The sequence below is a fragment of the Pseudonaja textilis genome, chromosome 1, assembly GCF_049901715.1.
Source record: "Pseudonaja textilis isolate UNSWEBS1 chromosome 1, rPseTex1.2, whole genome shotgun sequence".
Taxonomy (NCBI): domain Eukaryota; kingdom Metazoa; phylum Chordata; class Lepidosauria; order Squamata; family Elapidae; genus Pseudonaja; species Pseudonaja textilis.
In genome coordinates, this window is record NC_141990.1 from 161,961,706 (window position 1) to 161,982,938 (window position 21,233).

The 21,233-nt window shown below is 40.5% G+C and overlaps 1 protein-coding gene across 3 annotated transcripts in view; it reads left to right on the plus strand.

The window, feature by feature from the left end:
* Positions 1–13,951: 13,951 nt before the first annotated feature.
* Positions 13,952–21,233, plus strand: part of FN1 (fibronectin 1) — a 90,865-nt gene continuing 83,583 nt past the window's right edge. For all 3 annotated transcript variants that reach the window (XM_026707702.2, XM_026707703.2, XM_087919612.1), the window contains exons 1-4: positions 13,952–14,009; positions 14,111–14,273; positions 16,205–16,333; positions 20,048–20,185. In XM_026707702.2, coding sequence (XP_026563487.2) covers positions 14,120–14,273; positions 16,205–16,333; positions 20,048–20,185 — 421 coding nt within the window. In that variant the 5' untranslated portion in view covers positions 13,952–14,009; positions 14,111–14,119. The remainder of the gene's footprint in view (positions 14,010–14,110; positions 14,274–16,204; positions 16,334–20,047; positions 20,186–21,233) is intronic.

Below are 21,233 nucleotides of genomic sequence, written 5' to 3' on the forward strand. Positions count from 1 at the left end.
ACGGTAGGTACAATTGGTGCGCTTATGCACCCCACAGGCCTCTTATGGGGGTGAGGTCAATAGTAGACAGTTTAAGGTTAAAGTTTTTGGGGTTTGGGGAAGAAATCACAGAGTCAGGTAGAGTATTCCAGACATTGACTGCTCTGTTGCTGAAGTTGTATTTTCTGCAATCAAGTTTGGTGCAGTTAACCTTGAGTTTGTATCTATTGTGTGCTCTTGTATTGTTATGATTGAAACTGAAGTATTCATTGACAGGTAGGACATTGCAATGTATGATATTATATACTATATTTAGATCGAACCAAAGGCGGTGTAGTTCTAGGTTTTCTAGGTCTAGAATTTCAAGTCTGGTGGCATAAGGTATTCTGCAATGAGTAGAGGAGTGGAGAACTCTTCTTGTGAAATATTTCTGGACATTTTCAATTATGTTAATATCCGATACATGATATGGGTTCCAGACTGATGAGCTGTATTCAAGTATAGGTCTAGCAAATGTTTTGTATGTTCTAGTCAGTAGTGTGATATTACCAGAGAAGAAGCTACATAGGATTAGATTAACAACTCTTAATGCTTTTTTGGCTATGTAGTTACAATGGGCTCTAGTACTTCGATCATTAGAGATGAGTATTCCAAGGTCTTTGATAGAGTTTGGATCCTCAACAAGGTCTTGACTATTCAGCTTGTATTTTATTTTCTGATTTTTTTTTCGCCAATATGTAAGACAGAGCATTTATCTGTTGAGATTTGAAGTTACCCTTTGATTGACCATTCTGATACATAGTCAAGGTCTTTTTGGAGGGTAGTAGTATTGCCTGTGGTGTTGAATAGCTTTACATCATCAGTGAAGAGAACACAGTTGCTCTTAATATGATCACAGAGGTCATTTATGTAGAGTATGAAGAGAGTTGGTCCTAAAACACTGCCTTGGGGGACACCACTGTTGACAGGTACAGAATTTGATAGGACGCTCCCAATTTTGACCATTTGTTGTCTGTTTTACAGGAATGCTTCTATCCAGTTATGTAGGTGTCCAGAGATACCGTAAGATTTTAGTTTTATTAGTAGTCTATCATGTACCACTGAATCAAAGGCTTTACAGAAGTCTATGTAGATTGCGTCTATTGCTTTACCCTGATCGAGTTGTGTAGTCCATATGTTTTTGCAGTGTAAGAGTTGCAGATTACAGGGTAGTTTTTTTTCTGAAACCAGTTTATTAGAGAGTAGGTTGTTTGTCTCTAAATGGAGGATAATGGATTGGTTAATAATTGTTTCCATGACTTTACAGATGACGCAGCATAAGGAGATTGGTCTGTAATTTTCAACTAGGCTGGGGTTTCCCTTTTTGAAGATGGGGATGACCGTGGCTTGTGTCCATAGTTTTGGCAAGGAGCTGGTTCTGAAAGATTTTTCAAAGATTATGCTTAGAGGTTCAGCTATGGCAGTGGATAGCTTTTTTAAGTAGTAGGCACATATTCCGTCCGGTCCAATAGATAGGGATGGTTTTAGATTGTGCAGTGCTTTTTCAACAATGTCTTCTGTAAAATCGATATGTATTAGATGATTGTAGTTGTCTGTGGTTCGACTAGGAAGCACTGGGCTTGATCCATTGCTGTTTACAAATATTGAGCCAAAGAATGTGTTAAAGAGGTTTGCTTTGATGGTGTCATCGTTGCAGTCTTTGCCATTAGGTCTTTTCAGGGGTGGGATGGACCTTGAGTCTTTTAGTTTTAGTTTTTTAGTTTTTAGTTTTAGTACATTTTGGGTTTTATAGAGAAATCTATCTCCTATTCAGGTTGACAGCAGAAGCCAAATTGATTTTAACTAGCCTTTTCCAACCTTTTTATCTTGGAAGAATCTTGAAATAATGTTCAGGTCTTGGGGAATTCTCTCCTTCAGGCATATAAAAACTGTTACATACACAGTTCACAGTGCACTAGCATGATCGATAAGTTTGTGTTTATGATTATCTAATATTGTCCTCTTTTAAGGAAAGAATGTTATTTTTCTGTGGATTTGTTTATTTTGGCCCACATTAAACTCTTTTGTTGGATTCCTCCTCCCTTGCAAAGGACATATACTATAATATAAGCCGGGTAGGGAAAACCTTCTTAAAAAGATTTCCTTCTTATTTTTTTTATCTTATCCCAATAGGCCTAAAAGTCTTATCACAAATTTCTATTCTATAAGATACTAATGAGGAATGGTATCTGCATACATACATTTCCTGCCTATTTAAAATTAAAAATGACTTTTTGTCCCCCAGCTTCTTCTTCTTCTGTTTTTTGAAAATTTTATTGATTTTTAAAAACAAACATAAACAAACAAAACATAGAACATAAAATACATCTTTTTTGAAAGCAGTCTGATCCCAGGTTACATCTCTTCATGGAGACACAAATTCAAATTCATGCTCATTTTTATATTCCATTCCATATCTTATTACCATTCTACATTTTCTATATAACTTCTCTCCTCTTTCAACTTTCTTAATGTTATTTTATTTATTTCATCTCAATTCAAATCATCATACTTATATTCTTTTGTCTGTCCTGTTTCAGCTGTCTATTATCTTTTCTCATTAAGCAAAATTTCTCCTATGATCACTGATTGGAGTATGACGCCTTTATATCTTTCCCCTAAAATTATAACACTTAATAAAATACATCACTTCCATTCGGATTCTGCTTGGTACATTTTAAAACTATACAATGTATTTTAAAAAAAGAAAAAATTATAAATATATAACATAATTAAAACAACAATCCATACCAATTCAATTCTATCATTAATATTAATATTCATTTAAATATTGAACATTTTACACATTACTTTTCGAATAAGTATCATACTTCTATGGAAACACTTATAAACTTTCCATAATTACTTCCCTCCCACTTCACTTATATTTTATAAAATGTTGAGTAGTTAAAATGTTCCCATTCCTTCCTAATTCAATTCTCTCATTTATTTCATTTCATTTATTTTGTTCACAAAAGTTTCACTAAATTACACTAACTATTTTATTCCACTTTTTAATCATATGTTGTTTCCAATTTTCAAACATTATTTCTATTACAAATATAACAATACAATCTTATGTACCTTTACAGAATCTCCTTTTCAGTTAAATTTTCACCCATTATCTCTGAATAAATCCTGTTTCTTTACATCTTGCTCCAGACCTTTGTAACTTCTCTTCCCTTCCTTCTTCCCTTTCTTCTATCTCCCCTTTTTACCCCTGTCTCTCCACCTCTATTTCCCTCTTCTGTATTCCCCTTTTCTGATGCTTTCGAACATTATATCCCCTTTTCACATTATTTTTCCCTTTTTTGGCTGTTTTTAAGGTCTTAAATTCTCCATTCTCTTTCCCCCTTTTCTTCCCCAGATAGAATTACTTGTTCATTAAAAATGGTTTCTTTGTCCCAATCTTCTTGTTGCGCAGTCTTTTCTTGTTGTTTCTTGTAAACACCGATCGCCATTTCTAAGAATTGAAAAGTAGAGCCAAAAGAGCCCTTCCCTTCTTGTTCCACTTCTTTATATTTTTTAAATTCAATTTTCAGTTCATCCAGTTCATCCAGTTCATCCAGAGGTGATGCCATTGTAGAGTTTTTTTTTTAAAAAAACCACCCAATTGTTTTTAGTCATTCAAAGGTGATTTCCAAAAGTCCCAAAGTTACCAAACAATCCGAATACACACAAGCTGTTTCTTTTGACACTTTCTTCTTTTTTCACTTCTTCTTCTTGGGGTTACTATTTAGTTGCAAAGTTCCAGTTAAAATATATCCTTTAGAAGTCTTGTTAAGATTTAACTTTAAATTCTTTTGAATTCCAAGCAGTCTCCTCCTTCCAAGTCCTGCCCTTATTCTTTTCCTCTCCCTTTCTACTTATAGCAAAAAAAGGATTTTTTAGTGTTCGGAAATCTTTATTGTCTCTTTGGCATTTAATTATATTTCCAGTTTAATTACCTGTTGATGCCAAAGTGGATTTTTCCGATTTCTTTATTCAGATCTTCTTGTTGTCAGCGTGAGGAAGGAGAGTGAAGAAAAGAAAAACTTTCCCTTTTCACTTTTGTTCACTGCTTCTGACTCTTCTTTGGGAACGATGTATCTTTTGCAAAATTTAAATTCCAGGATACCTTAGTTGTTACTTTTTGTCCCGGTCAGCCAAAAACTTTCACTTCTTAACTTCCTCCTACACTTTCTTTTCTGGCTGAGTGCTTCTTTGAGGCGGCCATTTCTGACCGCCGCACTTACCACCTTCGGGAAAGGGAGTTTAGCCAGCTGAGGAGGAGAGGTGCGGCTCCCCTTGACCCTGCTGGGTCTCCCCATCTTCACCACCTCTACGGGGTGGCTTAGCCCCGAGGCCTGCTGGCTCGGGGCGGTCCAGCGGCAAGCCCAGGCAGAAACCGGGCACGATCGCGGATTCCTGCCTGCTGCTGAAGCCCTGCAAACAAAAAAAAGAAACTTCTTTTTTTAAAAAAGTTACATTTAGCTTACATTTCTTGAAATTAACCTTTTTGTTTCCCCTTCATGCATTTTAAAAACTCATGCCAACATAATTATTTTTTGTCAAATAATAGGCCTAGACAAAAAACAATATTGATTTTTTTCACTCATATTCTCTTGTTGCCTTAGCAACCTCTCTTGGAATTCCAGTTGAGAAATGTTTCAAATGAATGAATTTATTTTATTTATAGTTCACCTATTTTTCATGAACTCAAGATATTTTATAAGGAGATCCCTCTTTGTTCAGTATTTACTTATCTATTTACAACAATCCTGTGAGGTAGTCTAAACTGGGACAAAACAACTGTCCCAGACTGGATTTGTAACTGGCTGACAAACTTTATCCCAAAATTAGTCCTTAATGGTATTACATCTTCATAGAAAGTAACGGAAGGTTTTTCTAGCGCAGGAGCATTTCCCCTCCAGAGGGACCGATCTTACTGCTGCAATGTCCCAGGAAACCAGCCCTCTGCCGTTTCCTCTGGCGCAGTCAAGCTCAGCCTACAGTGGAGTCTACCGAGGCAACAGGGGGCAGCTGGCCCACCTGGGCAACCCCAGCCTCCACCAAATTGGCAGGTGCCACCTGTCTGGGCTTACCATCCCCAGCATGGCTGGGTCTAAGCCCAGTGGACCCCTGACCCCGCTGCCCCAGCCTGTAGCTCCCCCCAGTTCAGAGCTACCTTTGATGGAGACCCGAACAACCTGGCATTTTATTTGAACCGGGTGTGGGACCACATTGATCAGTATGGGGTTGACTACCCCAGTGACCAAGCAATCGTGCGGCTATAACTGACAATCTGACAGGGGAGGCAGCAAGGTGGGTGACCCAACTACATGATGTGAATGTGCCTGATAGCAGTATTCCAGTGTTTGAGGGGCTGCCACAAAGACCAGACGGTCAACTTTTTGTTCAAAGCACCAGAAGGCAAGCAAGACACAATGGATGGAAACTACTGAAAGAGAACAAACTGGAATTAAGGAAAAACTTTCCAAGAGTGAGAACAATTAACCAGTGGAACAGTTTGTCTTCAGAAGTTGTGGGTGCTTCATCACTGGAGGTTTTTAAGGACAGACTGGACAGCCACTTGTCTGAAATGGTATAGGGCCTTTTGCTTGAGCAAGGGGTTGGACTAGAAGACCTTCAAGGTCCCTTCCAGCTCTATTTTGATTCTCATCCAGTCAGCCTCAGTATTGATTCCTGGCAACTGCCTGGACTAGTCCCTGAAGTTTTCTTGGTTTTTCCGAATTGGTTTACCCTTGCTTGCTTCCTATGGCTGAGAAAGAGGGACTAACCACTACACCAAACCACTGGCTCTCTCTAAGAATAGAAATATTACTAATTAAATATTATTTTTTGCAAATCAAAAGTACAGTTTAAAAGTACTATTTTAAATATCAAAAGAAATATTCTTTTATTATATAATAAAAAACATCAGATAATAAAAGCATCTGGTTTTCAAAATGTAATTAAAATTTTGTCCTAAAAGTATGCTTTAATAACATAAACTTATTAAAATGGCTTTGAGGGCAGTTTTTTTATAACTTTTTATTGTACAGTTCACCACCCAATATCTTCTGAATAAGCAGTACAAAAGTGCTGTAGACTAATAAAAAGAGTGCAAGGCATAATAAACCAGAATATCCCAAACACAAATGTGTGCTGAGTTCATACAATGCTAAGCCAAAAGTCAACGAAACCCATGGCTTAATGCGGGGGTGGAGCAGTTTCTCTGTTCTCCAGCAATCAGAAGGATTGTTCCAAATGCCATTGGATGGGATGCAACCAAAGTTTTTGCTTGTATTTGGAGGGCAAAAGTTAAGACATAGAGCTTTAGCCAGTTCCTTATACCACTCTAATGCCTGGCTGAAGATGTTGATTCTTCCCAATTTAGAGGTATCCTGGATATCAAGTCTGACCATTAAAGGCAATCTCCAGAAAGCCGATATAATACAGTGGATCAAAGACTGAGCTATGAACTGCTTCAAATCTATTTTTTCCTATGGACATAATAGGTTATCTTAGACGTGATATTTGGTTCAGGTCCTCAACTTAAATATGTGTATAACCCTATTGTTATAAATGTTATGACAGTAAAATTCATGTGAAGTGAGTTGAACATGTGAAAATGTTACAGAAAATGTTACTGTTACTTCTCTTTTATCACTAATGAAATGGGGCAAAACATTCAATCCCCATACAAAATCTCTCCCTGAAATGACCATATTATATTGCATTCTACTGTAAATGCTGCCACAACTGATTCTTTATCTAAACTGGATACATTATAATCATAATTGTGGAGTAGGTTTTATTAGATGCTGTATTTTATTTATTATTTATAAATCATATTTATATAGCTGCTATCTCACAATCAAGTGACTCTGGGTGGCAAAGAACAAGATTAAGAACAAAGTACATTTTCCAAGGCAGACAGAGAATTTTTCAGAAGGCTGATACTTTTCCCAATGTTCTTTGCAATATTTAGTTGCAGAAACAATAAATTTCTTTTGAGGATTCTCACATTATATTTATATGCTAGTTCCAGAAAAACATATAATCTGCTGATATTAGTTGAGGAACAACATTTAAATTCAACAAAACAAAATGAGAAAGTAATCAATCATAGCTCAATGGAAACATAAGTGCTTGGAAGCAATGTCCCTCAGTTCTTTTCCAAGATCTCCACTGGATGGGTTCTCAGGAAGGAGCTGAAAAGCTCCCTTGAAAGATGTAGGAAAGAGCAACAAAGACAATAACGGGGTCTGGAGGCTAAATCGCACAATCAATGGTTAAGGGAACTAGGTATGTCTATTCTAATGAAGAGTAGGACTAGGGTTGACATGATAGCAGTCTCCCAATACAGTACAACCTCTGGTCATGAATGCTCTGACCACGACCAAAAAATTCACAATTGTTTTTCCAGTGGCCAATTTTCCCTTCTGCACCATTTTTTGGGGGGTAGGTGCCTAATTTTCAAAATTAGGTTTAGGTCATGACCAATTCGGGTTGCGACCAAAGTTATGGAACAAATTATGGTTGTGACCAGAGGTTCTACTGTACTTGAGATACTGTCACAGAAAATAAAGGGTTGACCTGTTCTCCAAGGCATGTGAGGGCGGGAGAAGAAATAATGGCTAGAAGATCATCAAAGAGAGAGCCAACCTAATATTAAGGAGAAATGTCTTGCCAATGGAACAGCTTCCATGCAGAAGTTGTGGGAGGTTTTCAAGAAGAGATTGGACAGCCATTTGTCTGGAATGATATAAAGGCAATGCCTTGGGTAGGTGTTGGACTACAAAACCTCCAAGTTCCCTTCCAGGCCTATGATTCTAAGTCTTCTGATGGAGATCATAGAAGCAATGTTGCCAGGCAGAGCATACAGGAGAGGGCTAGATGGATCAATAGTCTAGGCTTGGAGAATCAGCTCCAATTCAACTTTTTCAGGGTCCAACAATGATGAAATATCAACTACAACAAATGTCATGCAGAGTTTCGCTTCCAGCTCTCAACAGTGCCTCTTGCACAACATCTCAGAACTCTGCATAATTTCTAGATGTCATACCATGCTATTAAGAAGAAAAAACTCTTTAATGGGATTATCATGTGGTGGAGAAGACAGAGATGTCAGATAAAATAGTGATTACACAAACATTGCCTCTTTTACAATATTTCCTGTGGTTTTCCTGAGGCATAAAGTTTCCGATTCTCAATTAAAATTTCTCTATGGTAACAAAATATTGTAATGAGTTAAATAAACAGAAGGCAAAGATAATGCAGTTTCAAAATGTATGTTATGTTACCAATGAATCTTTGTTTTTATTTATTTTAGTATGTTACCAATGAATTTTTCCTTTTAAAGCAGACTTGCTTCTCAGCAACTTTTAATGAAATTGAAATCATGTAATTGAACATAGAACCGTAGGGATGGAAGGGTACTTGGAGATTTTCTACTCCAACCTCCTGCTCAAGGCAGGAGACTTTTTAATATCACGGCCAAATGGTTGTCCAGTTTTGTTTTGTTTTTTGAAAACCTGCAATGATGGAGCACCCATAACTCCCTGAGACAAGTTATTCAGTTGACTAATTGTTCTGTCAGAAAATTTCTTACCCCTGATTTCTAGGTTGTATTTCTTTTTCACAAGCTTCCAACCATTACTTTTTGCCTTTGGTGCTTTGGAGAATAACCAACCCCCTCTTCTCTATGACAGCCCCTTGAGTACTAGAAGACAGTTGTCATGTTCCCCCAATCCTTCTCTTTTGATAGGCTAGAGCAGGGGTGTCAAACTTGATCCCATCACGGGCTGTAATCAGGATTTTGTTTGCCTTTGGGGGGCTGGGGTGGGTGAGGCCTGGTTGTCACAGCCAACTAGGTGAGTGGAGCCAGGGTGGGCCAGGGCCAGAGCAGCATGGGCCAGGCCCTCGCTGTCTCCAAGATGGCCCCTTGGGTCAACTCTGGGTCCATTGTGGACCAAATTTGGCCTGAAGGCCACATATTTGACACCCCTGGGCTAGAGCATACCAAGCTCCTTCAATTGTTGAAAACTTTATCATCTTTCTTGCTCTTCTCTGTATACTTTCCAGGTCTCAACATCTTTTTTGTATCACACTGACCAGAACTGTACACAGTATTCCAAGTACAGCTTGACTAATGCACTATAAAGTGGTATTGTCACTTCTCATGTTCTTGATGCAGCCCAGGAGCAGTACACTGCTGGTTCATATTAAGTAGTGGTCCACTATAACCCTTTCTCAGTTATTACTGTTCAGCCCGGTACCAGTTATTTTATACTTATGCATTTGGTTTTTCCTGCCTAAATCCAGGATCTTACTTTTCTCATTATTGAACTGCATGTTTTGGATAAATCCTAATGCTCAAGTCTTTCAAGATCCTTCTGAATTTTTAATCTATCTCCAAAGTTTTAACAATTTCCCCCAGCTTGGTGTCATCTGCAAATTTAATGAGCTCCCCTTCTCATTTAACTCATTTATGAAGATATTGAAGAACACTAGGCTTAAGACAGAGCACTGCATGCTTTCCTCCATGGAGATGTAGTTCCCTTAAGAACTACACACTGGGTGTGATTGGTCTGCCAATTGCATATTCAACTGGTTTGGTTTGGAAGAATCCTGTCTAATATGAAGAATCCAATAATCAAGTTTAAATTCTACTCCTTTTCATTCCTGTTACCTTCTGAAACTAGATTTTTTAGCAAACTATGCAGAAATCTTCACTGGATCTTCTAGAGCAGGGGTGTCAAACTTGATTTCATTGAGGGCCAGATCAGCATTGTGGCTGTCCTCCTGGGGCGGGAGGGGTGGAGGGACATGGCCGGGGTGGTCGCAGCTGACTGGGGGTAGCCGGGGCATGGCCAGCTTGACGTTGCTCACATGGGTGGTGCCTATGGGGTTGGGTTGGGTTAGGGAGGGAATGTCCCACAGTATGAGGTGAGGTATGAAAGGGAGGCAGGGCAGATACAGCCAGAAATCACTGGATAGGCCACTGCCTGCTTGCTGCCCTTTGAATGTGGGTGGTGGTAAATGGTTTCTGGCAGTAGCCTTAGCCTGACTGCCCCTCAGATGGCCAGCTAGAAAAGCGGCAGTGCCAAGGTGCATCAGGTGCACAACAGCAGAGCTTCGCAACAGCAGGCCCAGCAGGACGAGGGGGAAGGTGCAGCCCTTCCCTGCCCACTACCAGACCCAACACGTGGCACCTGGCTGGGCTTCCCCGAAATGCAGTGGGTGGCGGGGTAGAAAGTGGCACCCATCCCAAGCCTGGAGGAAGAAGGACTTACTGTGGGAAGTGGGGCTTTGAGTCCTCCAAGTGTTGCCTCTGCGCAGCCCTGTGATTGACAAGGTGGCAGGTGGCAGGTGGGAGCCAGGCAGACACTACTGTTGTGGGCAAGCTGACAGGAAAGGGAGAGCAGAGCAGGGGGAGACTGCACAGCCCTCCTGAAGCTCATCTGCCCCTTGTTCTCCAGCCAGGCCGAGTGCGGCCGCTCCAGCCACAGCCTCAGGGCTCCCTGGTGGCTGCCCCCTAACCATGCCCACCATACCAGCCCTCCACCTGGGTGGCCGGCTTGCCTCTCCAGCTGCTTCCCCATGATTCTTGCGCTCCCCGGCCTACTCTGCGCTCACTCCAGCCACAGCCTTGGGGCTCCCTGGTGGCTGTCCCAATCATGCCAGCCTTCTACCTGGCCAGCCTGCTTCTCTGGCCACTGCCCAACAATTCTTGTGCCCCCCGCCTGGTCCATGCCCACTCCAACCACAGCCTCTGGACTCCCCTCACCCCCATTGTGCCAGGCCTCCACCTGGCTGGCTCACCTCTCTGGCCTCTGCCCCAAGATTTTCGTGCTCCCCGGACTGCTCCTCACCCACTCCAGGCCTGTTTCTCACCCAGTCCAGCCACAGCCTCGAGACTCCTCAGTGGCCACAGTGTCCCACCTCTCCCTCTCCCCAAGCAGGGGGCTGCTGGGCACAGAGCAGATAGGGGAGCATGAGAATTGTGGGGCAGTGGCAGGAGAGGCAGGCCAGCCACCCAAGTGGAGGCCTGGCATGGTGGGGGTGGCCATGGGGCTGCTGCCTCCTGGGGAGAGTGGGTGGCTAATGGCAGTGGCAGAGACTGTGGCTGCGTTCCCCATCTGCGAGGAGGAGGCAATGGCGGTGGCATCCGAGGGATAAGTGATAGATGAGGCAACACTGGCCCACTGCCTCCTCTGCACACACGCACACGCTGGGATAAGGTAGGCTGGGCATGGGTGTGCATGCGCCTGTCTCCTCCTGCACGCACATGCACATGCACATGCCAGGATAGTGTGGGCCTGGTTGAGGCGATGCGGGCCATCCCATTACAATTTCTAGTATGGCCACAGGGGTCGGATCCAACCACGTTGTAGGCCAGATCTGGCCCAAGGGCATTGAGTTTGACGCCCCCTGTTCTAGAGAATCTTTCTAAATTACTTCGATAAATCTCTCACCCCTGTTCTTATTACTGTATTTATTTATACTCTCTTTTTATTGAGAAGCAAAGGAAAGAGGAAATGTTTTCCAATGACAAGCATGAAAGAGAACAGCGGATGAAACAAAATTAAATAATTTCCCTGAGGAAAGAGTGAGATTATTACTAAAGAAAACTATGTAAATAGTAGGTCACTTATATTAGTCCAGAATATTGACTGGCATCAATGCAGACCTAGTTTAATCAATGGAACAAATTGTTCTCCCAGTCACCCACATGAGCAAATAAGACTGCCCACTGTGAGCAAGAGTGGAGAATGTATTCTACTGTGTGAGAGTTTTGCTGGCAGCTGATCATATTGGGCAAGGCAACATCAGGAGAACATCTTAAATATGCCCGGGGTGGTTTCTAGAACAAACAAGGGTTCTAAAGGACGAAGAGAACATTTTTTAAAGATGAATCTGGTTGTCTACCTCAAGCCTAAGAATTCTTAACTAAACAAAAAGGAATGATTTCCATGAATGGTTAGGAGATAACCACTAAAAAACAGTCAAATATTTAGATTATTCATCAACCTAAACATACCACCAAAATGCAGGTCATGGCTACTCTGTAGCCTCACTGGTACAAAAGGGTAATTAATCATAGTTTATGCTGGGAAGAACCCCAAAGCAGACACCAAAAACCTCCTGAAATAGGAAAAAGGAAAAACTAATGCCAACCCACAGCATTCTTCTTCTAATTATTGCTTTTGATACAAAGTAATAGTTAACATCATAGATTATCTCTGGGAAAGTTGTGTTGATGTAAGATGGGTGTGAATATCTAAATTTGACATTGACCTGAAATCTAAATATATCAAGAATGCAGTCCTAAACATACTTTTCTAAAATCAATGGGACCTGTGTGTAAAACATGTCTGTAGCTAATATTACAGTGTCTAATAGTAAAGTGCAACAGGGTTGGCAAAGAAAACATTGGGAATCTTTTTTCTTTCTTTCCAATGCTGTCTTCCTCAGTAGAGTACCTCTAATTTGGCAACTGTTCTTTGTCCCACCATCTCTTTGTTTGCCCAGCCAATTTATAGCCTAATGATTTTTAGCTTTGGTATACAAATCTAATAACATAATAGATGAGCAGATTTATAAAGTTGGAAGGTACTTTAGAGGTCTTAGTCCTTTTTTATTGTTTTCAATATAAGCCTTAACTCACTCTGAGTTAGACCGTTCCATAATTCTTCTTCAATTATGTTTCCTACCTCCCATTTCCTATACATAGAATTCTTTATTGGACAAGTGTGATTGGACACAAAAGGAAATTGTCTCCAATGCATAAGCTCTCAGTCTACATATAAGCAACAAGTGATAAATCATAATCATAAAATACAATCATAAATCATAAGTGACAATACTCAGTGATAATCATAGGATAAATAAAAGCAAATAAATCATAAGATACAAAAACATACATGTCCTGTTTTCAATCAGAGGAATTGAGCTTGTTAGTGATTGGAACCTCAGTAATGGAGACAAGCGGATTGTTTTCAGCTGACTTAAGAATAAATGAAGGCCATTGAAATGATGTTGGGGATAAACCAGGCTTTAGAAGCAAGTGTAAGTTAGTGTGTTTTGAATACCCCATCTTTTCCTCAGCATTGGAGTTTAATGGTGTAGGGTATTATTATTTATTCCTTTTATCTTTTATTTCTTTTATACATCCACTCATGCTTCCACTTTCTCAGCACCAAACTAATAAAAATTGACAGATAAAAACCTTCCCCAAAGGAAAAGGAATCCCATGGAGAGAGGAATGGAAAAGGGGGGAGAAAGAGAAATAGAACTGGGAACTTATACAAATAGGCCTTGAAGGCCATGAACTGAGACTTGAGTGAATAAATTGCCATAATGGAGGCAGTGGTAGTGGGAATATTATCCCAGTTTAAACTAAGTCTATTAAAGCTATTAGTTATGTTCCTACCCGTGATGAATCATTACACCTTAGTGCACGTGTATAGGATTTAACTGAGATTTAAGGGAGAAGTTATTGTTCCTGTGGCCCCTTCCTCACGGGTCCCAATTATGTTTCGACACCGCAAGAGAAGCTAAAGTCGTCAGTTCTCCTAAAACTCGAACCTCTTCGGACACTGGAAAGTTCCCGTGACTGGCTGATCCCGTAGGGACCAAATATGACCGGCTGGCGGGATTCGCTGAGCTGCAGCAAGAACTGCAGCAGCCCCCGCTCTCACTCCCCAGAGACCCTCTAAAATTTAGCCCCGTTCAAAGCTTTTGGAAGAGAGACCTTTGTTTGCTCTGTAACGCAACTCCCGGGCCGTGACGCTACCACTCCGCTTGGGCCACTTGGAAAGGCATTGCCGTCCGAAAGGCGTGTCTCCGGCGAGGCCCTCCTCCTTCTCCTGTTCTCCCCTGTAATGCCTCGTGGGGGTCCCTGTGGCTAGGAACTCTATATAAATCCAATGTGACCCAGGGATCTGCCCTTCTCGCAGCCTGTAAGGGTTGCGCCAGACGAGAGAAGCGAGGACTGAAAGGAGGTAAGAGAATTTGCAAGTTTCCCCCCCATCCCACTTTATCAACCCGATCAAATTGGTTTTTGCCTCCAGTTTCAAACACGATCCGTTTATTTTCCCGACAGCTTTCCAAGATGCCGGACAGCCGATCAAAGCGAGCGATTCTTTTGGTATTGACCCTTTGTTCAGGGGCAGGGGTCTGGGGTTCTCAACCCCGCGGGGGAAAAGGCAAAAGGGAAACGCAGCAGCATATCGTTCAGCCCTCTCTGCCGGTCGGCCAGAACAGACGTGAGTAATTCTGGGATGAGCAGTAGCGGCTTTTTCAAGGGAGTGGAAACGGTCGGATCCTGGACGCTTTGATAAAACCGAAATCAAGCTTAAGGAGCATACCGAAAATTGAAACTTTGGATGGTTATGAAAGGGGAGTAAAATTTACAGTATGAATGTGTTAATAGCTCTTTCTTGAGTCTACTCAGGTCCTCAGATTGAGATGAGGAAAATTTTTCAGAAAACAAAACCGATGATGGGGAGTAGTATTTTTGAACTTAACTTTACGTAGGGATTTAGCAATGCCTGTCCAAGTGTCTTACAGAGCGGTACAGCAATTTAGGACAACCTTTTAATGGTGCCAGAGTTACTTCCCTTGTGGTCTTATGTCTCCAGTTAGCTTTGCAACCTATCCACGATTGCAGTTTGATAATCCATAATGGACTTTTGGATGTGAAGACACACTGGACAGCTAGAACATTTCTGGTGCACAAGATGGTTAAATCATGAAACAGCTTTGTCCAGGAATTTTGCAGATTAGTTAAACTGAACCCTGTTGTTGAGAGGGGGAATCCTCTTGGTTATTATATCCAATTTTTCTGCCAAGGAATTCAAGCTTGGGTTTCCCTTGAGACTCAAGCCTAATTAAGATTTATATATTGCATTGAGGCCAAAGATAATTATGTCTGAATACTGAAGGCCTCCTGATTAGATTGGGCACCCTACTCTTGGGGACATCTGGTTAAAAAAAAGGTTTGCCGCTTCCCAAGCTTTGCCAATTTGCTCTGGCAGGGTGGAAATTCTTAATTTTTATTTTTCTCATTGACACCAGTGAGAAGCAAAACTATCTCATCAGATTTGGCAAATTTGTGAAGATGTTGCGAGAACAACTTTTTTTGTTTTTGTTTTTTAATCCAATTGGAGATGGACTCTTAGTGGTTAAATTCCATATTTTAGGGCCTGCTGGTGGAAACCTTATTTGTATATATATATTGATTTTTTATAAGTTTCCTGGTCTTTTATATTCTTCATTGCTGAGAAAAGGGATTCTTGTCTGGGACTATTTCTCTTTCACACACATCTGCTCGTTGAGGGTAAATTAATTTTCCTGAAATCCAGACATTTCTCAAAAAGGGTGTAGTTAGCATTGCATTTTTTCACTGCAGTTATACCAGCTAAAGAGACAAATGAGAAAATCTAGAAAGGATAGATTTCTATTTGTTCTCTTTTCTTACAGGAGGACTGGAAGCAAAAATTTATTAATTATATTGACTTGAAAGTAAAAAAGTGGAAGGCCATCTTTTCATGCTGTAAAAACGGACTTTAAAGTTAAGGTGTTTGAATTAATTTAGAAAAGAATAGAACATTCTTTTTCATTTTAAAATTAAGAAAAAAGATGCTGAGATAACACTTTTAAATTGTTTAGAAAGTATGATTTTTCCTTAAAGCAGTCATCTCAGGAAATGATAAGACTAAATGTAAGTTGGAAAAAATATTTGGAAATTTTAAAAAAAAGGAGACTAGTTCTACTTGGCAAGAATAAACCTGCTTAGGGAAGAGAGCCAAAGTTTCAAATCTTTTGGGGTCTTTCCATAGGCTTTCATGAAACATTGGATTAAGCCTCCCAGTTGAGCAATCTTTTCCAGCTGTTAACATGCTGCTCCAGAATGTGAACTCTCTAGTGGTTTTATCCTGTACATTTAAAACATGGTTAAACAAGAGACGGATGGAACTGTTTTGAGTTTAACTCCAGTCTTGAGTTGCCTGCATCTAATATCAAATTACACAGTGGTTTCAAGATGTACAAGGAATGTCTGGCCAGGAGTTAATGTCTATTCCATGCATGTTAGGGGCTGACACTGCTCTCTTCTCCACATTCTTTCTCCTTACCAGGAGAATCACACTTGGTCTGGGTGATAGGATGTAATTAAACAGTGCTGTTTCTTTCTCAGAGGGATGCTATGACAATGGACAACATTATCAGATAAACCAGCAGTGGGAGCGCATTTACTTGGGGAACACTCTAGTCTGTACTTGCTATGGAGGCAGTCGAGGATTCAACTGTGAGAGCAAACCTGAGCGTAAGTGGAATGCATCTTTTGACAAACTTCTGGCCAAGAACATCTTTTTTTTTTTCTAAAATAAAAAAGTAGATATTTACATGTATAGAAATATCCTGGTTTTTTTAGATCTTGGAAAAGGCAGCATCCACATTTAACATCTCCTCTTCTTCTGAGACAATTATTGTTACTGGAGACTAAAACATGAAGAACGGTTACAGGAACTGGGCTTGGCTAGTCTAGTGAAGAGAAGGACCGGGGAGACATGATAGCAGTCTTCCAATAGTTGAGGGGCTGCCACAGAGAGGAAGGGGTCAAGCTATTTTCTAAAGAGCTTATAGGCCAGACACGGAATAATGGATGGAAACTGAACAAGGAGAGGTTCAACCTGGAAATAAGGAGACATTTTCTGACAGTGAGAGCAATCAACCAATGGAACAGCTTGCCTTTGGAAGTTGTGGGAGCTTCATCACTTGAGACTTTCAAGAAGAGATTGGACTGCCATTTGTCAGAAATGGTGTAGGGTCTCCTGCTTAGGTGGGGGGGCGGGTTGGATTAGATGACCTACAAGGTCCCTTCCAACTCTGATTATCTGTAGATATGTACTTTTTACAGTTCAGTCCCCAAGCCTGTCAATTTCTGGCTGTTCCTATCTACTGCAGATTGGGAATGTTCTGAACAAACCTTGCATTATTTTATGCAACAGATTATTCCTACTGTAGTTTTCACACTAATTAGATTCAAGAATTGCTAGTATGGATTAATCTGTCAGAAAGTCTTTGTGGTTGCAACTGGGTGCTCCCAAATATTGTAGAAAAAATTATGTGACCCCTGATAATTTATATCAAGCTTCTCTAGTGCCCTTGTTTTTAATCAGGTAAATTCAGACGGGGTTGAATTGCTTGGTGCATCCTTATCATTGGACAGGCAGATATCGACAATGTAGAGGTAGAGCAGATTAGGAAACCAAAGTCTTATATTAAGGCTAATCTTATGATAGGATTATAAAAACAGAATCTTACAAGTCTAAATGTACCTCCCCCCCGCCCTTCATGAGAACTAGTGAGAGTCTTGTCAGAGGTGTTTTCTCGCCTTCCAATCTGGACTCAGGGTCCTTTTAGCTGACTGTTAGTAGCTGCTCTTCCTCCTGTTCTTTAAGGTCTTTCTACCCACTACAGCTAAGTAGCAATAGGTAAGTTGTCTCTTAAGAAAGTTTTGTCCCTGGACTCCTTCCTTTATATAACTTTAAAAGGAACCTTCAGAGGCTATCTACTCTGAAGAGGATTCATTGGCCCCCTAAGCTCTTCCGTTTGGCTTTTTGAAAAGGTTTGATTTGGCCTTGTCAGAAAGAAGTCACAGTGCTAATGCTCTGCAGATAACAATGTATGGAAGGATCCCACCCCCACATAAGATAGGACAGTGATGGTGAACCTTTCTGCACCAAGTGGCCAAACTGGAACATGCATGCAGGTGTGTGCATGCGCTCATGCCAAAGTGCTGGAAACCCAAAGACCAGCTGGCCAGTGCATGCATGCCTGTTTTTTGGACATTTTGAGGGCCATTTTCCGGGCTGTTTTTGGCCTGCAAATGGCCTGAAAAATTGCCTGTTTTTTTGGCCATTTGGGGGCCATTTTTATGTTGTTTTCTGGCACTCTGGCTCCCGCGAAGACCAGCTGGGCAGTGCACATGTGCATGCCAGAAACCAGAAGAGCAGCTGGCAACGGTGCGCATGCCCAATGAGAGGGCTCTGCGTGCCACCTCTGGCTTGCGTGCCATAGGTTCGCCATTACGGAAGATAGGATGTTACAGAAAATGCTGCAATAAAACTAGAGGAGAAAAACAAAAAGCTGACAGATCGGATTTGGTATGGAGAACTTTTTGAAGCAAAGGAAAAAGTATCCTTCCAAAAATTGTCAAGACCAAGAAATTTTTTTACTCATGCTACCGAAAGAAGCTATTAAACAGATTAAATTTATTAATTATTTATAAATTCTCATGTCCCCGTGTTAAAAAAGTAATGCCATCTCGGAGATACGATAGAATAATAAAACTATATATAATTATAGAGTGAGATAATGATTGGAAATTACAACAGATTACAAACATTTTGCATGTCACCACCAAAACATTGTGATAATAGGAAGCTGTCCAAATAAATGTAATATATTCGTGCTCCCTTGTGCTTAGAGGCAGGCTGTGTGCTACTCTTATCTTTCCCCCCTTTCTGGAGTCTGCACCCTTTGAACTGCTGCCTATAGTTAGTCCTTCATACCATCTCCCCCTCCATGGGCATCATCTCTCACATTCTTTCTGTAACATTGTATTTAGCAGAATTGCACTTCAGTACAGTACTTAATTGTCCTGCAAGAGATGTATAATATCATCTAAATATCTGAGGTTATCGGTGTCAAAACATGAAGGATGGTAATTTAGAAGTGAAATCCCAAGATTTACCTTTTGTATGTATTCATGTGTACATATTGTTCATATGAATAAAGGGTAGATCTTGGATAATGAAATTGCAATTGTCACCTTGTCTGCTTTGAACCCCTTCCTTAGAAGTGCCAGTCTTGTCATCAGGAACTGAGTCACTGTAGCATTCTGCCTGGAATTCCCAATCTTCATGGCTGACTCATTAAGGAGACCAAGTTTGTTTGGACCATATATCTGGGCTTTTGCCCAGACTAGAATAGGTCCAGAGAGTCTATTTCTTCCAGAAATGTCTGCCCAAATAGTTCCTAAGGGGATATTAGCAACAGATTAGTTGCTTTTAAGAACTCAACATCTCATTTGGGTTTCTTGAAACTGTACTATCACGTCTTTTAACATAGCTGGTGTTTATTGCTTCCCCATTAAATTGAAACTAATCCCATAGAACCAGATTAATCAGACATCAGATAACAGACTTGCATAGCAATAAGTAATGTCTTATCTATTAACCTACTTTGCAAATATATCACACAGTGTCTCTGTAGGTTCCAGTACAGTCTTATAAAAGCATTTTTCCCCCTGACAAAAATATTTTTCCTGATGGCTGCCTGAGATTGCAGTGGCAGCAGCAGAAAATAGTTTTTATTCCTTTACTGCTACATAGTTTACTTATCTTGTCTTCTTGATAATGTGCTCTGTCAAAATGTGCTGTTACTAGTCTCGCTTTCCTTATATGTAGGCAAATAAGGAAACTTCATTGAGAAATTGTCTAACCATGACAGTAGGATAATGACAACTGCCTCCAGTTTCAGTTCATCTTGACAGACTTGAAGCTTAACAAGACTTGTGTGACAGTCCTTTGGATAACAAGGCATTTACTTGGTTTCTATAATCTAATCTAGTAAGGGATTAAATATTTGACCAAATATTTGAACTTTGGTTTTCCAAATGTCTGTTCTATATCTCTTGGTCAAATGCATTTTTCTTTATTGTTTTCTCCATTTTTTTTTAAAAAAAGTACTTTCATACAAATTGCCTGGAAACTCCCTTCTACTGTTAATGTGGATTTTTTTTAGCTTTCTTTCTTCTTTTATTGGTCCAAGCACCTCTCCTATTCTTTGTCTTTAGCTACATCACTACCATCCAAAAAGCCTTCTGCTTGTCACTAGCAAAACAATAGCAGTCAATGCCACAATTATTTTTTGTGTGTATACCTCTATGAATGAGGTAGGGAAAGGAGATCAGAAGCTGCACGTGTAGGTTTATCTGTATTGATTCTTTTTTCTTCTTCTTCTTCCTATACAGCGGAAGAAACCTGTTTTGATAAATACACTGGGACTACTTATCGAGTAGGGGAAACCTATGAACGCCCAAAGGATTCCATGATCTGGGACTGTACTTGTATTGGGGCTGGGCGTGGAAGAATCAGTTGCACTATCGCAAGTATGTATTAAATATTTCAGTGAGATGTTTAGATGAAGTCTGCCAAGATTATGTGTTAATCCATAGACTGACATTGCTGGAATGTCACAAAATCTAGTGGTTTTCACAGTAGGAAGAAGTAGGTACTACATGTAATGTTGCATAATTGTAAGGAATTTGTGACAAAGTTGGAGGGAGGGAGGGAGGGAGAGGGAGAACTGTAAAATGAGACCACTGATATTTGCTGTATGTTGACATTGTGAATAAGTGTGTAGGTTATACCTGAGATTTTCTCCTGCATGAAGAAAAGGAGAATGGAAGAAGACTGAAATAAACAGGATTCAAGGAAGTGCTTGATTTCCCACTCCACATCTCATGACTTGAAGCTGGACTTCAGTTCTCAACTCTGATATATTGTACATAAACTGGAGCCTGTATCTATGTAGCTACCAGAGCCTTTGTGGAGCTGCTCCATGAATGTTTTATCTTGAAAGATTATTTTTCCTTACTATATGTCAGAACTTTGACTTCATTGTAAAGCAAGGATGAAAGTGTTCTGCAGATGACTCCAAATATCTAAATGCAATTTCTAGCAGTCCTAATTAGTATAGTAAGTATGAGACATGAAGAGAAGTGCAGTTCAACATTTAACTTCTCTTCTTACAGTTTTATAATCCAGATGTTTTTAACATCCTGTCAGGGTTCCAAGTAACACACCCAGTGCAATCAACACTCCTCAAATTATAGATTTATTAGGCATGTCATATTGGCACATCTGGGGAAAGCCGACTCTAAGCCCCCCTCAGGTTTTCTCCCTAGTTAAAAGTAGAATTTATTTCCCCTACCCATGGAGTTCATCACATGATACAATCAGGCCACAGTCCAAGGGTCGCCTGGTCGCAGATCCCGTTTCCTTGTACCTGGTGGGAAAGTTCTTGGTTCTCAAAAGAAATAATTTTATTATGGCTACAATCCTCTAGCAATCTCTTCCTCCCCGCTCCTGTTCCCACCGGCTTGACTCACTTCGCTGTGGCAGCCCTGAAAATGCTGGGGGTGGGTGGGGTGTAAT